Below are 15,836 nucleotides of genomic sequence, written 5' to 3' on the forward strand. Positions count from 1 at the left end.
AGTGAAATGCTGCTTCACTTGCAACTGCAGAAGGTGCAACACCTGCCCCTTTACTTCCCCTCTCCTCACCGTCCAAGGGCCCAAACACTCCTTTCAAGTGAAGGACACCTCTTTGTCCTTTTGGCTGTGACATCTTTTGGTTATCTCCACCTATCACTGGCTCTCTATCCAGCTCTACTTGTACCACCCCCCCTTAAACCAGCTTATATTTCACCTCTCTTCTATTTTTACCTAGTTCTGTTGAAGGGTCATTCGGACTCAAAACATTAACTGTGCTTCTATCCGCAGATGCTGCCAGACCTGCTGAGTTTTTCCAGGTATTTTTGTTTTTGTAGTAAAGAGCTGCTGGTACCTACAGAACCATGCTGCAAGAGCCACACTTCACATGGCTTCACCTGTTTCTTACAAGATTTTATTTGTTCAGGCAGATATTTTACAACCAACAGATCTTCAATTTCTCAGCGAACAAACTGAAAGAAATCGGACAGCCTGACACATTTCAGCATTTATTAAATGGATTTGTACTGAGGTCAACCATCCAATCAGATCACAGTACTGTATCACACTGGCTGACAGCCTACCAGTTAATGATACCCACATCTTTGGATGGTGGTTACAAACTCCCATCAATCGGCTGGCCATCTGTGCAGTCATAACACTTGGAACAGTTCGAGATAGTTAAACCCTCCGATTCAACCCAATGATTGGTTGACAAGCTGTCTGGTGCTCTATCAGTTCAAAAGCACAGCACACAATTCTTTTCGAGTATATCAAGCCTGCCGCTCTCTCTCCCTTGTCTACTTGATGGTGAAGGGGGATATGGGGTTGCCATTTACTGGCCTGAATTGATGCCTGGGCCGGTTAGTTCAGATGCTTGGAGTGTGGTGCTTAAATACGCCCAAGGTGAGGGTTCAATCCCTGTACCAGCTGAGGTAGGTCTTGGGGATTGTCTGTTCTACTTGCCCCATTCTGATATCGTGCATCATTGAGCCATGATTGGCATCCCTCAGATAACCAGGATACTATATGAAGAGAGAGAGACACAGTGAGAGTGTCGCTGGCATGGGGATGACACAGACAATGAAATGGGTAGCAGGGGAATGAGAGTTTTGTCTTGCCTCCCAAAGCTGCCCAAACACCAGATCAGAGTTGCTGTAGTCCTGGTACAATTAGTTTGTGCTTCCTCAGGAATCTCTCATTTTTGTTACTGTCACGGTCCACAACCCATCCCAGGCATGCAGACACATTGATCAATTGTTGCCACTGACACTGGCTGAAAGCAGCCTGATTCATTTTCCTTTAACTTCTCCCAAAGCAGTCTACTTGTCCTGGAGTCCTGGCTCCACAGGCGTCGCTATCCTCACCTTACTGGTCGCTCATCGCGAAGGAGTCAGAGCAGTGAACAATGCTGGGCCAATTTGACCATAGCAGGCATCAGAGCCAGCCCAACTCTGTCCCCACCCAACACTGTCACTGGATCTCTGGTTACTTATCAGGGGCATAATCTCTGCCAGATTTGTGCCCAGCCCAGCCTCAAGGCAAGGGTGCCCTAGGTTACTTTAGTACCTCGAGTGAAGTCAAACTACCTGAGCACCGATCAGGAGATTGAACCTGGCAGCTTCTACTCTCTTTATTGGTTAATACCTGCACCCAACTAACCACCAGGGACAGGGAGAGAATGAGCCGTTCGGCTTGGCTTGCTTCCTTACATCCAAGGCTTGATCAGGAACTTTGCTGCCTTGAGAACTGCAGATAGCACAGCCAATGTGATCCCAGTGAGAGAGAGAAAAAAAGGAAAAGTTTGAGGGTGGGGACATGGAGAAGACAATTTAAATTTGACACTTCTTTCAATAAAAATACTCAAAAGGAAAGGGGCAGATGGGAGAGGCAGCCATGTGTAGGTGACCATTGAGAGGGTGAGCCGGTAGCCTGACCAGGCATGCCTCTATTTCTTCAAGGCTCGCTTCCCTTCTCCTTTCTTTGGCTTCCCTTTGCCTCGCAACTTCCTGAGCCGTCTCATTTCCTCTTTGAAATCTTCATGCTCATCTCTGTGGAGACAAAAGGTGAGAGAGAGAGTGAGTCACGGGCGATGTGGCTCAACAGCACGATATCACCCCAATCCTGTCACACAACTCCATGTGGCTGGTCTCCCTGGGTCAGAAGTCCGGACTCAATCTGCAGTCACTCTGGATTCAGCAATGCCCAGGTTCTGGCGTTACTGCATTTTTACACCATTGGCTTCTTCAATTTGGCAAAGTTCATTTCCTTCCAGCAGCACAGATCCCTATTCAGGAACGGAAAGACTTTTGGTACCTTGTACAAACAAGTCACATTGTTTCATAGGAACAGGAGCAGCCCCTTGAGTCTATTCCATCAATCAATCAGATCATGGCCGATCTTAACTCCATCTACCCACCTTGGTTTCATAATCTTCAATATCATTGCCTAACAAAAAACTATCAATCAGTTTTGAAATTTTCAGTTGACCCCCAGCCTCAACAGCTTCTTGGGGGACAGTGTTCCTGATTTCCACTACCCTCTGTGTGAGGATGTGCTTCCTGTCGTCACCCCTGAGTGGCCAGGTTCCCATTTTAAGGTTATGCTGTCATGTTCTGGAGTCCCAACCCTGACCAGAGAAATAGTTTCTCTCTATCTATCCTATCAATTTCTTTAATCATCTTGAACACCTCACTGTTCTCTATCATTGGGGTTTTCCTTACCTCATTTCTGGGTCTGTTGTAGTCTGATAAGAGATGAAAAGCAGTTAATTGCTATGATTATTCAACAACTCTATTATCATTGTATCATGTGACTACCAGGATGGCAGAAGACAAACTAGATGGAGCTTGGTCTTTTTACTCCTAGCAATTCCTATATTTCTATATTAATATTTTCTGCTCTCTAGCCCAGTGAGAGAGGTTGACTGTAATGTCCCAACTGCTACACTGCCTGGTCAGGTAGCTTAGCTGAGCCCTGGGATTGAACTCTACAGTCTACATGGCTCAACAGGACACCAGACAGTATATTTATCTAGAAAGATGCAAGCTGTATTCTCTGCGCCAAATGTGGACCATATTCTTATCCCCTTGCATGGGCTGTTTTATAAGGACAGCAACAATGCATAATGTAAATTACAAAACATTATTTCTATAAGAAGGCAAAACTTACAAACGGCAAGCCCTGACACACTCAGCCAATAGCCAGTTTTGCTGTCAGTCTAGGGGGGAAGAGACTAAAGAGAGGCAGGGACAGATTCACACTGTGAATGGGAAGCTGCCTGTTCAGTGTCTATGCTGAAGTCTGAGGCTTTTCACAAAGGCACAAGCCTCTGACAGAAGCCATTTCAGCAGCAGACACGCAAAATATTACTGTTAGATAGGTTTAATCCTTGTCTTATAAATGTTATTTTTTGATGACTTTATCTTATTCCAGTGCTGAGAACTCAGTTTAGTGGGAGAAGCAGGGAGAAATGATAAATGGGCAAATTCATTACAGTATCATGTGCCCACGTGAAAATCAATTCAAAACACTCCACCAGGCGACATGGTAAACCCTAACAAACATCAAATCTGAAATAAAGGACAACACAGCAGTTACAAACAGTGCGATCTTTACCACAATGATTAAATAACATTGGTAACAAGCTTCGCATTATTTATCATGCAGAAGCACCATCATCCAACCTCAAATAATGACAGTCCCTGCAATATTAAAATTCTCTTATTTTTGATTAATTTTAAGCTTACTGAGATGCCGGGAGGGGGCTGACACCAGGGAACAACACTTAGCGTTCCAGGCGCCTGCTGTCAGTATCAAGCGCTCCCACAGTCAGGTGTTTTCAGTTTAGAGAGCACAGTACAGCTCCTTCCGCTGTGTCCCTACAACTTGCTTCAACCCCAAATTCTGAAGAGTCTTCATTCTACACCATAATATAAGCAAAATACTGTGGATGCTGAAAATCTGAAGTAAAAAGTGAAAATGTTGGAAATACTCAGCAGGTCTGACAACATCTGTGGAGACAGAAACAGAGTTAACGTTGCAGTTCAAGGGACCTTTCTGAAGAACACTTTTTCCCTGAAGAAAGGTCCTTGACCTGTTATGTTAACTCATTTTCTCTCTGCACAGATGCTGCCTGACCTACTGAGTGATTCCTTCATTTTCTGTCTTTATTTCCCAGTTACCCTCAGGGAATGCCAGTTTAAAACCTGTTTTGTGTGGTGGTTGCATGTCTGTTAGGAACTGGGCTGTGGGTACTCAATCTCATTTTTATGCAGGGTCCTTAAAATCAGCAGAGAAGGCAAAATTCTTTCAACTGGATGGATGGTTGGTAACCCAGACAGCACAGAATTTCAATTGTAAGCCAACTGAGCTCCACTGACAACTTAATTGGGGGTTCCCTCACTGTGCAGGATAAATAACATCCATACAACTCAATTCTAGTTTCTGACAACTTGTCAGAAATACCAGTTCAAAGTACCACGTTACTGAACAGAATTTAATAACCATAAAATAATGCTCTACCACCTCTCTGCACCCCTCACTGGGCTGGGAGGGAGACACACACACACAGTCTAGGCTGCTTCCCCCAGTACTGGCCATTCCCAAGGTGTAAACCTGCCCCAATTGAAGCCAAGCCCAGACACTGTTATAGGCAGAATATAAAATCAAAATACCGTGGATGCTGGAAACCTAGAACAAAAACAAAAATACCTGGAAAAACTCAGCAGGTCTGACAGCATCTCCAGAGAGGGATACAGTTGACCCTTCATCAGAACTAAGACATATAGAAATGAGATGAAATATAAGCTAGCAGAAGGGGGTGGGACAGGAGAGCTCAATAGGGGGCCAGTGATAGGTGGAGGCCAAGAAGAGATTGCCAAAGATGTCAGAGACAAAAGGACAAAGGAGTGTTGTGTTGACGGTGGTGATATTATCTAAAGGATGTGCTAATGGGGACATTAAGGGGAGCAAGCTAGTGTCAGATGGCCCTAGTGGGGGTGGGGTGGGGGAAAGGGATCTAAATGGGCTAAAAGGTGGAGATGAAACAATAGATCGAAATAAATTTAAAAATAGGAGAGAAAAGAAAACAATATAGTGTAAAAAAATAATAAATTATTGGAAAAAGGGGGATCGGAAAGGGGTTAGGGTTAGGGATAGAGGAGAGAGTTCATGATCTGAAATTGTTGAACTCAATATTAAGTAATATTAGGCGTAATCCTCTAGGCCTGAAGTGGAGGCCTAGTGAACCTCCACCAGCTACTGCATAGTGCGCAAGGGTCGCTCTGCTGACCATGTCGAGGACAGAGGCCCCAGCTACCTGACTACCGGTGAAATCCTGGAGCTGTCCAGGACAAGAAGATGACCCTCACCATCCCCCGCCATCGGCAGTTCGTCATCTACAATGACGAGCAGCTCAACAAGCTGTTGGGAGGACTCACCATAGCCCAGGGCAGGACCTTGTCCAACACCCAGATGAAGAAAACAGGACACCCGAGCAGAGTTTAAAATCCTTTAAAATGGGAGGTCACTTTCCAAGGTGAAGGCGAGAAGAGCAAACACGATCCCAACAAGGAAGTTCGATATGAGAGAGACACTTCAGGGTAACTTACAGTCATTGAAACCCAACACTAAGGAAGATATTAAAAATGCAAAATGCTGAACTTTAATCAAAGTAATAGGGAGCTCCTAGTCAGCCAGGATATACAAACAACAGATACTCAAACCCCCTGTGGAGGATGAAAGAACCCCATCTCCTGTTGGTTTCTACAATCCTGAAATGTGTCAAAAGTTTCTGAGATGAAACATCAAAATGTGATTACTTGTCCTACAACAATGACTATAGCAGACGTGGTAATCAAAATCCTTTGGAATATCAGCCAGCAGGGTTATAAGAACTGGGTTTGCCAAGCAGGTAGAGGAGTGTGGAGAAGCTGCTAATGGAGCAGTAAGGGATGTCTCTGTGTCCATCAGTCTGTCTCTGCCTCCGTCAGTCTATCTCTGCCTGTCTGTATCTCTCCGTCTGTCTATCTGTGTCTCTCTGTTCTCTCTCTCCTGTTTGTCTGTGTCTGTCTTTCTGTTCTCTGTCTCTCTCTTACTCTCTCTGTGTCTCTCTTGCTGCCTCTGTGTGTGTCTCTCTCTCGCCTGTCTGTCCGTGTCTCTCTCTCTGTCTGTGTTTGAGTCTCTCTCTCTCTGTTTGTCTGTCTATCTCTCTCGCAGTCTGTCTATGTGTCTCTCTCTCCTGTCAGTCTGTCTCTCTCTCTATCTGTCTACGTCTCCCTCGCTGTGTCTGTCCGTCTATGTCTCTCTCTCTCTCCTGTCGGTCCATGTCTCTCTGTCTGTCTGTCAAGCTGTCTGTGGCTGTGTGTGTCTCTCTCTCTCCTGTCTCTATCCATGGCTCTTAGTCTCTGTCTGTCTCTCTCTTCCTCTCTCTGTGTCTCTCTCCCTCTCTCTCTGTCTGTCTGTCTCTCTGTCGCTCTCTCTCTGTTTGTCTCTGAATCTCACTCTGTCACTTTCCCTGTCTGCCTGTCTCTCTCCTTGTGTCTGACTGTCGATCTCTCCCAGTCTGTCTCTCTGTATCTATCTCTCTTTGTCACTCCCTATCTGTCTCTCTGCCCGTCTGTCTCTGTCCATCTCTCTCTCTCTTTCTGTCTGCCTGCGTCTCTCTCTTTCACTGTAACTCTCTCTCTGTCCGTCTGTCTCTCTCTCTCTGTTTGTCTGCCTGTCTGTTTCTCACTTGCTCTATCTGCCTGTCAGTGTCTCTTTCTCCCTCTCTGTCTGCCTTTTTCTGCCTGTCAGTTTCTCTGACTGTCTCTCTCTCTCTGGCTGTGTCAGTCTCCCTCTCTCCGTCTCTCTCCCTGACTGCCCTTCTCACTCTCTCTGATGTCTGCCTATCTGTCTCCCTCTCTTGCTGCCTGTCTGTGTCTCTCTTTCTGTCTGTCTCTGATGTCTGCCTGTCTGTCAGTCTCTTTCTCGTTGTGTGTGTGTCTCTCTCTGCCTCACACTCTCTCTGTCTGTATCTCTCAACCTATCTGTCTCTCTCTCTCTCTCCCCCCCTCTCTCTGTTGGTCTGTCTCTCTCCGTGTCTGTCTCCCTCTGTATGTCTCTGTCTCTCTGTCTGTCACTCTCTCTCTTTGTCTATCTGTCTCTGTCTCTCTCTGTGTTTGTCTGTCTCCCTCTCTTTGTCCATCTCTCTGTCTGCCTGTCTCTCTCTCACTCTCTCTACCCGTTTGTCTCTCCGTCCGTCTGTGTGTGTGTGTGTGTGTGTGTGTGTGTGTGTGTCTCTCTCTCTATGAATCTCTCTTGCTGCCTGTGTCTCTCTTTCTCTCTCTCTCTCTGTGCCTCTCTCTGTCTGTCTCTCTCTCATTCTGTCTGCCTGTCAGTGTCTCTCTCTGTCTTTGTCTGTCTCCCTCTCTCTCTGTTGTCAGCCTGTCTCTCTCTCTCTCTCTCTGCCTGCCTAAGTGTCTATCTCTCTTTCTCTTTGATACTTGCCTGTATGTCTCTCTCTCTGTTTGTATGTCTCTCTCTCCCTCTGTCTGTGTCTCACACTCCCTCTGATGTCTGCTTGTCTCTCTCTCTCTGCCTTTGACTCTGTCTCTATCTCTTTCATTCTGTCTATCTCTCTGTATCTGTTTGTCTGTCCCTTTCTGCCTGTCTGTCTGTTGCTCTCTCCCTGTCTCTCTTTCTGTGTCTGTCTCTCTCTCTCTGTTTGTCACTGTCTCTCTCTCCTGTCTGTCCGTCTCTGACTCACTCTCTTTGTCTCTCTCTGTCTCTCTCCCTCTCCATCTGTCTGTTTGCTTCTCTCTCTCTGTCTCTCTATGTTTGTATCTCTGTTCGTCTACCAGTCTGTGTCTCTATCTCTCTGTCTGTCTGTCTATCTCTCTCTCTGATATCTGCCTGTCTGTCTCTATCTCTCTCACTCTCTCTGTGTCTCTCTCCCTCTGATGTCTGCCTTTTCTCCCTCTCTCTGCCTGCCAGTCTCTCTCTCTCTCCCTCTCTGTCTGTATCTCACTCTCTCTCTCTCTGATGACTGCCTGTCTGTCTCTCTCTTTCTGTCTGTCTCTCAGTGTGTGTTTGTCTCTCACTGTCTGTCTGTCTGTCTCTCTCTCTCTGTTTGTCACTGTCTCTCTCTCACTATCTGTCCATCTGTCTGTGTCTCACTCTCTTTGTCTCTCCATGTCTCTATATCTCTCTCTCTGTCTGCCTGTCTGTTTCACTCGATCTCCCTCTGTCTGCCTGCCAGTCTCTCTCTCTCTCTCTCCCGCTCTGTCTGTATCTCACTCTCTCTCTCTCTGATGTCTGCCTGTCTGTCTCTCTTCCTCTGCCTGTTTCTCTGTCTCTGTCTCTCCCTGTCTGTCTCTCTTTCTGGCTATCTCTCTGTCTCTGTACCTGTGTCTCTCTCTTTCTGTCTGTCTGCCTCTCTCCGTGTCTGTCTCTCTGTTTGTCACTGTCTCTCTCTCTCTATCTGTCCATCTGTCTGTCTCTCACTCTTTGTCTCTCTGTCTGTCTCTCTTTGTCTCTCCATGTCGGTATATCTCTCTCTGTCCTTTTGCCTGCCTGTGCGGCTCTCTGTCTGCCTTTCTGTCTCACTCGATCTCTCTCTCTCTGTCTGCCTGTCAGTGTCTCTCTCTTTCTGTCTGTGTCTCTCTGCATCTCTCTCTGTCTTTCTGTCTCTCTGACTGCCCCTCTCCCTCTCTATCTGTGTGGGTGTGTCTCTCTCTCTCTCTCTGATGTGTCTGCCTGCCTATTTCGCTCACTCTCTCTCTCTCTGATGTGTGCTTGTCTGTCTTTGTCTCTCTGTCTGTCTGTGTATCTCTCGTCTTTGTATGTCTCTCTCTCTCTCTCTCTGATGTCTACCTGTCTTTCTGTCTCTCTCTCTGCCTGTCTGTCTCACTCTCTCTCTGCCTGTCTCTCTCTCTGTGCCTGTGTGTGTGTGTCTCCCTCTCTCTCCCTCTATTCCTGTCACTCACTCTCTCTCTCTGTCCATCTATCATTCACATTCTGTCTCTCTCCTGTTTGTCTCTCTCTGCCTGTCTGTCTGACTCTCTGCTAGTCACTGTCTCTCTCTCACCATCTGACCATCTCTTACTCTCTTTATCTCTCTCTCTGTTTCTCTTTCCCCGTCGGTCTGTCTCTCTCTGTCCGTCTATCTCTGTCTGCCTGTCTCTCTGTTTTTCTCTCTCTATCTGTCCGTCTCTCTGTCTCTGCCCGTCTGTCTCTCTCAGTCCTCCCCTCTCTCTCTTTGGCTGTCTATGTTTGTATCTCTCTCCATCTGTCTCTCTCTGTCCGTCTCTCTCTCTCTCTGTCTGTCCCTCTCTTTGTCTGTCACTCTTTCTTTGTATGTCTGTCTGTCTCTCTCCCTGTCTGCCTGGCTCCCCCTGTCTGTCTGTCTGTCTTTCTCTGTCTCTCTTTGTCTATCTACGTCTTTATCTCTCTCTCCATCTGTGTCTCTCTGTCCGTCTGTTGGTGTCTCACTCTGTCTGTCATACTCTCTCTGTAAGTCTGTCTATCTCTTTGTCTGTCTGTCACTCTCTCTCTCTGTCTGCCACTCTCTCTCTCTGTCTGTCTCTCTCTCTCTCTGTCTGTCTCTCTCTCTCTGTCTGTCTGTCTCTCTCTCTCGCTCTCTGTCTGTCTCTCTCTTGCTCTGTCTGTCTCTCTCTGTCTGTCTCTCTGTCTGTCTGTCTCTCTGTCTCTGTCTGTCTGTCTCTGTCTGTCTGTCTCTGTCTGTCTGCTGTCTCTCCCTGTCTGTCTCTCCCTGTCTGTCTGTCTGTCGCTCGCTCTCTCCCTGTTTGTCTGTCGCTCTCTTTACCTGTCTGCCTCTGTCTCTCTTTCTCTCTATCTGTCTCTCTCTGTCTCTGCCTGTCTGTCTGGCTTTCCCTCTCTCTATGTCTCTCTCTCTCTATCTGTCTTTCTGTGTCGCTCTGTCCATCTGTCTGTACATCATTCTCTCTCTGTCTGTCTCTCTGTGTGTTTCACTCTCTCTCTCTATCTATCTGTCTCTCTCTCCGTCTGTCTCTCTGGCCATATGTCTCTCTTTCTCTCTCTGTCCGTCTGTCTCTCTCTCTCTCTTTCTTACTATCTGTGTCTCACTGTCTGTGTGTGTCTCTCTCTCTCTGTCTCTCTCTCTACCTGTCTCTCTGTCTGTCTCTCTCTCTCTCTCTGTCTTTCTCCCTCTCTCTCTCTGTCTTCCTCTCTCTCTCCATCTGCATCTTTCTTTTCTCTGTCTGTCTCTCTCTGTCTGCCTGTCTATGTGGGTGTCTCTCTCTGTCTGTCTCTCTGTGTGTCTGTCTCTCCCTCTCTCTCTGTCTGTGTCTCTCTCCGTTTCTCTGTCTGTGTGTGTCCCTCTCTCCATCTGTCTCCCTGTCTCCCTCTGTCCATCTCTCTCTTTCTATCTGTCTGTGTCTTTCTCCCTGTCTGTCTCCCTCTCTCTGTCTGCATCTTTCTCTGTTTCTCCGTCTGTGTGTGTGCCTCTCTCTCTGTCTATTTGCCTATCTGTGTGGGTGTGTGTGTCTCTCTCTCTCTCTGTCTGCATCTTTCTCTGTTTCTCTCTGTGTGTGTGTGTGTGTGTGTGTGTGTGTGTGTGTGTGTGTGTGTGTGTGTGTGTGTGTCTCTCTCTCTCTGTCTATCAGCCTAACTATGTGGGTGTCTCTCTCTCTCTCTCTGCCTGTGTGTCTCTCTCTGTGTTTCTCTGTCTGTCTGTCTCTCTCTCTCTATCCATCTGTCTCTGTCTGTCTGTCTCTCTCCATGCATCTCTCTATCTCTCTCGGTCTGTCTATCTCACTCTGCCTGTCTGTGTCTCTGTCTGTGTGTCTCTGTGTGTGTGTGTGTGTGTGTGTGTGTGTGTGTGTGTCTCTCTCTCCCCCTCTCTGTCTGTTTCTCTCTCTTGCTCTCTGTCTGTCTGTCTCTGTGTCTCCTTTCTGTCTGTCTCCTTTCTCTGTCTGTCTGTCTCTCTCCCTTTGTTCAAATCTCTCCCCTTCTGTCTCTCTTCGTGTCTCTCTCTCTCTGTCTGTGTCTCTTTGTCTCGGTGTGTTGCTCTCTCTTGGCGTGTCTCTCTCCCTCTGTCTCTCTCTCAATTTGTCTCTCTCTCCGCCTGGCTGTCTGTCCCTCCCCCTCTGCCTGTCTGTCTGTCTCTCTCTCTCTCTGTCTGTCTGTGTCTTTCTCTATTTCTCTGTCTGTCTGTGTCTCTTTGTCTCTGTGTGTTGCTCTCTCTTGGCATGTCTCTCTTCCTCTGTCTGTCTCTCTCTCAATTTGTCTCTCTCTCTGTCTGTGTCTTTCTCTATTTCTCTGTCTGTCTGTGTCTGTGTGTCTCTCTCGCCCCCTCGTCTGTCTGTTTCCTCTCTCTCTGTGTCTGTCTCTCTCTCTCTTTCCGTCTGTGTTTGTGTCTCTCTCTCTGTGTCTTTCTCTCTCTCTCTGTGTTTCTCCCTCGCCGTGTCTCTCTCTTTCAGGCCCTCTCGGTGTGTATCTCTCTGTCAGTGTGTATCTCTCTGTCGGTGTCTCTCCCTCTTGGTGTCTCTCCCTCTCTCTTCTCCATCTGTCTCTCCGCTTATTCTGTTTGTTGCTCTCTCTGTCTATGTCTTTCTCTCTCTCTCTCTCTCTCTGTCTGTGTCTTTATCTTTGTCCGTTTGCCTGTGTGTGTCTCTCTCTCAGTTTGTCTGCCCCTCTGTCGGTCCCTCTCTCTTGTCTCTCTCTCTCTGTCTGTCTGTCTCTCTCTCTGCCTCTCCCTCGGTGTGTCCCCTCTCTTGGTATCCCTCTGTGTGTGTGTGTGTGTGTGTCTGTCTTTTTGGAGTGCTGCTTTGGGTTGAATTTGAGTGCTCCACTTGGGGTTTGGTGAGTGAGGGAATTTTAAGGGTTAATTTAATTTAAGAGTTAATTTTTATCTACAGTCTAGTCTTTCTTTAATTAAGCAATTAACTAAAAGTTGCTCTTTGGGTCGGGAGAAAGTGAGTATTTGTCCGGCTTTAAAACAGGGCTCATTCAGGCACTGCTTGCAGCTAGTTAATTAGTTAACTGGTTTTCAGAAGCTAGATTTAGACAGCATAAAAGCAAGCCATCTACTGTGCCACTTTTGTCTTCATTAGAGTGCTTCAGTTGGAGTTTGGTGAGTGAGGGGGCTCACTGATGAGGGAAGAAGGTGATCCTTTCATTTTCTATCTTTCCTCGGTAAGGAGAGCAGAGGTCTTGGTAAGTAGGATTTGGTGAGTATTTCTACTTTCATTAATATTCTCTGAACTAGAGAAAGTAAAAGTAAAGGGAGTAAGTTAAGGGTAAGTCATGGTAGGGCAGCTCGGTCACAAGGAATGCTCCTCCTGTGCGATGTGGGAAGTTCAGGACACTTCCAGTGTCTATGGTGACCAGGTATGCAGGAAGTGTCTCCAGCTGCAGCTACTTGAAATCCGCGCCTCAGATCTGGAGCGGCAGCTGCAGCCACTGTGGAGCATCCGCAGGGCTGAGATCTTTGTGGATAGCACGTACGGTGAGGCGGTCACACCACAAGTAAAGAGTGCACAGACGGAAAGGAAATTGGTGACTGCCAGACAGAGTAAAAGCACTAGGCAGGTAGTGCAGGAGTCCCCTAGGTCCATCTCCCTCTCCAACAGATTTCCTGTTTTGGATTCTGTTGGGGGAGATGGTTTCTCAGGGGAACGCAGCGAGAATCAAGTCTGTAGCACCACAAATGGCTCAGCTGCACTGGGGGCGGGGGGAGCAAAAAGAATGGGAGAGCAAAAGTGATAGAGGATTCCATCGTAAGGGGAACAGATAGACACTTCTACGGCCGCAGGCATGACACCAGGGGTGGTATGTTGCCTCCCTGGTGCCAGGGTCAAGGATGTCACTGAGTGGCTACAGGACATTCTGAATGGGGAGGGTGAACAGCTAGAGGTCATGGTCCATATCAGTACCCACGACATAGATAAAAAGAGGGATGAAGTCCTACAAGCAGCATAGAGGGAGCCAGGAAATACCTCAAAGGAAGCAATCTCAGGATTACCCCCAGTGCCACATGCTGGTGAGATCAGGAACAGGAAAATAGACCGAATGAAACTGTGGCTGCAGAGATGGTGTAGGAGGGAAAAATTTACATTCCTGAGGCATTGGGACCAATTCCGGGGAGGATGAGACCTGTAGAAGCTGGACAGGTTGCACCCCAGCAGGGGAGGGGCCAATATTCTTGCAGGGGTATTTGCTAGTACTGTACGGGAGGGTTTAAACTAGAGTGGCAGGGGGATGGGAACCTGAGTGGGGATACACAAGAGAGGGAAACAAAGATAGAAATGAAAGACAGAAAATTCAAAAGCAAAAGTGGAAGGCAGAGGAAACAGGGGGGAGCAGCAAATAGGGCCATAGTACAAAAAAGATGTGTAAAAAGCCAAGTCGAAAGGTACTGTATCTGAATGCACGGAGCATTCGCAATAAGGTAGACAAATTAACAGCATAAATAGATGTAAACGGGTACGATATAATTGTGATTACAGAGACATGGCTGCAGGGTAATCAAGGTTGGGAAGTGAATATCCAAGGGTACTCGGTATTTAGGATGGACAGTCAAGAAGGAAAAGGTGGTGGCATTGTTAGTTAAGGATAAAATCCGTGCAATAGTGAGATATTGGCTTGGACAATCTAGATGTAGAATCAATCTGGATGGAGCTAAGAAAGAACAAGGGGCAGAAAACATTAGTGGGAGTTGTATACAGGCTTCCAAACAGTAGTGGTAAGGTAGAGGACAGAATTAAACAGGAAATTAGAGATGCATGTAACAAGGGTGCTACAGTAATCATTGGTGACTTTAATCTACATAAAGACTGGGTAAACCAAATTAGCTATAATGCTGTGGTGGATGAATTCCTGGAGTGTGTACAAGATGGTTTTTTTATACCAGTACATCGAGGAACCAGCTAGGGAACAGGCTATCCTAGATTTGGCTTTGTGCAATGAGAAGGTGTTAATTAATAATCTTGTTGTGCGGGGTACTTTAGGGAACAGCGATCATAACATTGGAAAGGTTGGAAAGTGAAGTAGTCCGATCTGAAATTAGGGTCCGAAATCTTAACAAAGGAACCTATGAAGGAATGAGGTGTGAGTTGGCTAAGATAGATTGGGGAAATTCATTAAAGGGCATGACAGTGTATTGACAATGGCTAATAATTAAAGAGCAAACTTATGTATTGTAACAGTCATATATTCCTTTCTGGCGCAAAAACACAATAGGAAAAATGGCCTAACCATGGCTAACAATTGAAATTAAGGATAGCATTAGACCCAAAGAGGAATCACATAAAGTTGCTAGAAAAAGTAGCTAGCCTGCAGATTGGGAGCGGTTTAGAATTCAGCAAAGGAGGCCAAGAGATCAATTAAGAGGAGAAAAACATAGTATGAGATTAAACTTGCAAGGGATGTAAAAGCAGATTGTAAAAGCTTCTATAAGTAAGTAAGAAGAAAAATATTAGTGAAGACAAATGTAGGTCCCTTACAGTCTGAAACAGGAGAATTTATAATAGAGAACAATGAAATGGCAGAGCAATTAAACAACTACTTTAAATCTGTCCTCATGGAGGAAGACACAAATAACTTCCCAGAAATACCAGGGAACCAAAGGTCTAGAGAGAAGGAGGAATTGAAGGAAATTAGTATTACTAAAAAAAAGTGCTGGAGAAATTAATGGGACTGAAAGCTGATAAATCCCCAGGGCCTGATAAACTACATCCCAGGGTATGAATGGAGGTGGCCATGGAAACTGAGGATGCGCTGATTATCATCTTCCAAAATTATGCAGATTCTGGAACAGTCTCGGCAAATTGGAGGGTGGCAAATGTAACCCCACTATTTAAAAAAAAAAAGGAGGGAGGGGAAAAGCAGCAAATTACAGACTGGTTAGCCTAAACTCAGTGGTGGGGAAAATGCTACTTGCAGAATAGGTGAGGGAGGATCAGCAGATGTGGTGTATTTGGATTTTCAGAAAGCTTTTGATAAAGTCCCACATGAGGTTAGTGTGTTTGGCTAGTTACGTCCTCAAAACTCCAGTAGGTTTGTCAAACATGATTTCCCTTTCATAAATTCATGCTGACTTTGTCTAATCCCGTTGATATTTTCTAAGTTCCTATTATCACAACCTTTATAACAAACTAGCATTTTCTCTACTACTGATGTTAGGCTAGCTCATCTGTAATTCGCTGTTTTCTCCCTCCCTCCTTTTCTAAATAGTGAGGTTACATTTGCCACCCTCCAGTCTGCTGGGACTGTTCCAGGATCTACAGAATTTTGGAAGATTACAACTAATGCATCCACTATTTCCATGGCCACTTCCTTTAGTACCCTGGGATGTAGATTATCGGGCCTTGGGGATTTACCAGTTTTCAGACTCATTAATTTCTCCAGCACTATTGTTTTACTTACAGTAATTTCCTTCAATTCCTCCTTCTCACTAGAACCTCAGTTCTCTAGTGTTTCTGGGAAGTTGTTTGTGTCTTCCTCTGTGAAGACAGAACTAAAGTAGTTATTGAATTGCTCTGTCATTTCTTTGTTTTCTATCATAAATTCTCCCCTTTCAAACTGTAAGGGACCTACATTTGTCTTCACTAATCTTTTTCTTTTTATACACTTCTAGAAGCTTTTACAGTCTGCTTTTATGTTCTTTGCAAGTTTACCCTCATACTCTATTTTTCCCCTCTTAATCACTCTCTTGGTCCACCTTTGCTGAATTCTAAGCTGCTCCCAATCCTCAAGCTTGCTATTTTTTCTAGCAACTTTATATGACTCCTCTTTGGGTCTAATGCTATCCTTAATTTCAATTGTTAGCCATGGTTGGGCCACTTTTCCTGTTGTGTTTTTGTGCCAGAAAGGAA

At 45.9% G+C, this 15,836-nt stretch overlaps 1 protein-coding gene across 1 annotated transcript in view; it reads right to left on the reverse strand.

Moving 5' to 3' along the window:
• Positions 1-493: 493 nt before the first annotated feature.
• mrps33 (mitochondrial ribosomal protein S33) overlaps positions 494-15,836 on the reverse strand; it is a 28,109-nt gene continuing 12,766 nt past the window's right edge. The window contains exon 3 of the mRNA XM_041215428.1: positions 494-2,048. Coding sequence (XP_041071362.1) covers positions 1,946-2,048 — 103 coding nt within the window. The 3' untranslated portion in view covers positions 494-1,945. The remainder of the gene's footprint in view (positions 2,049-15,836) is intronic.

Source organism: Carcharodon carcharias, chromosome 21 (assembly GCF_017639515.1).
Source record: "Carcharodon carcharias isolate sCarCar2 chromosome 21, sCarCar2.pri, whole genome shotgun sequence".
NCBI classification, from domain to species: Eukaryota; Metazoa; Chordata; class Chondrichthyes; order Lamniformes; family Lamnidae; genus Carcharodon; species Carcharodon carcharias.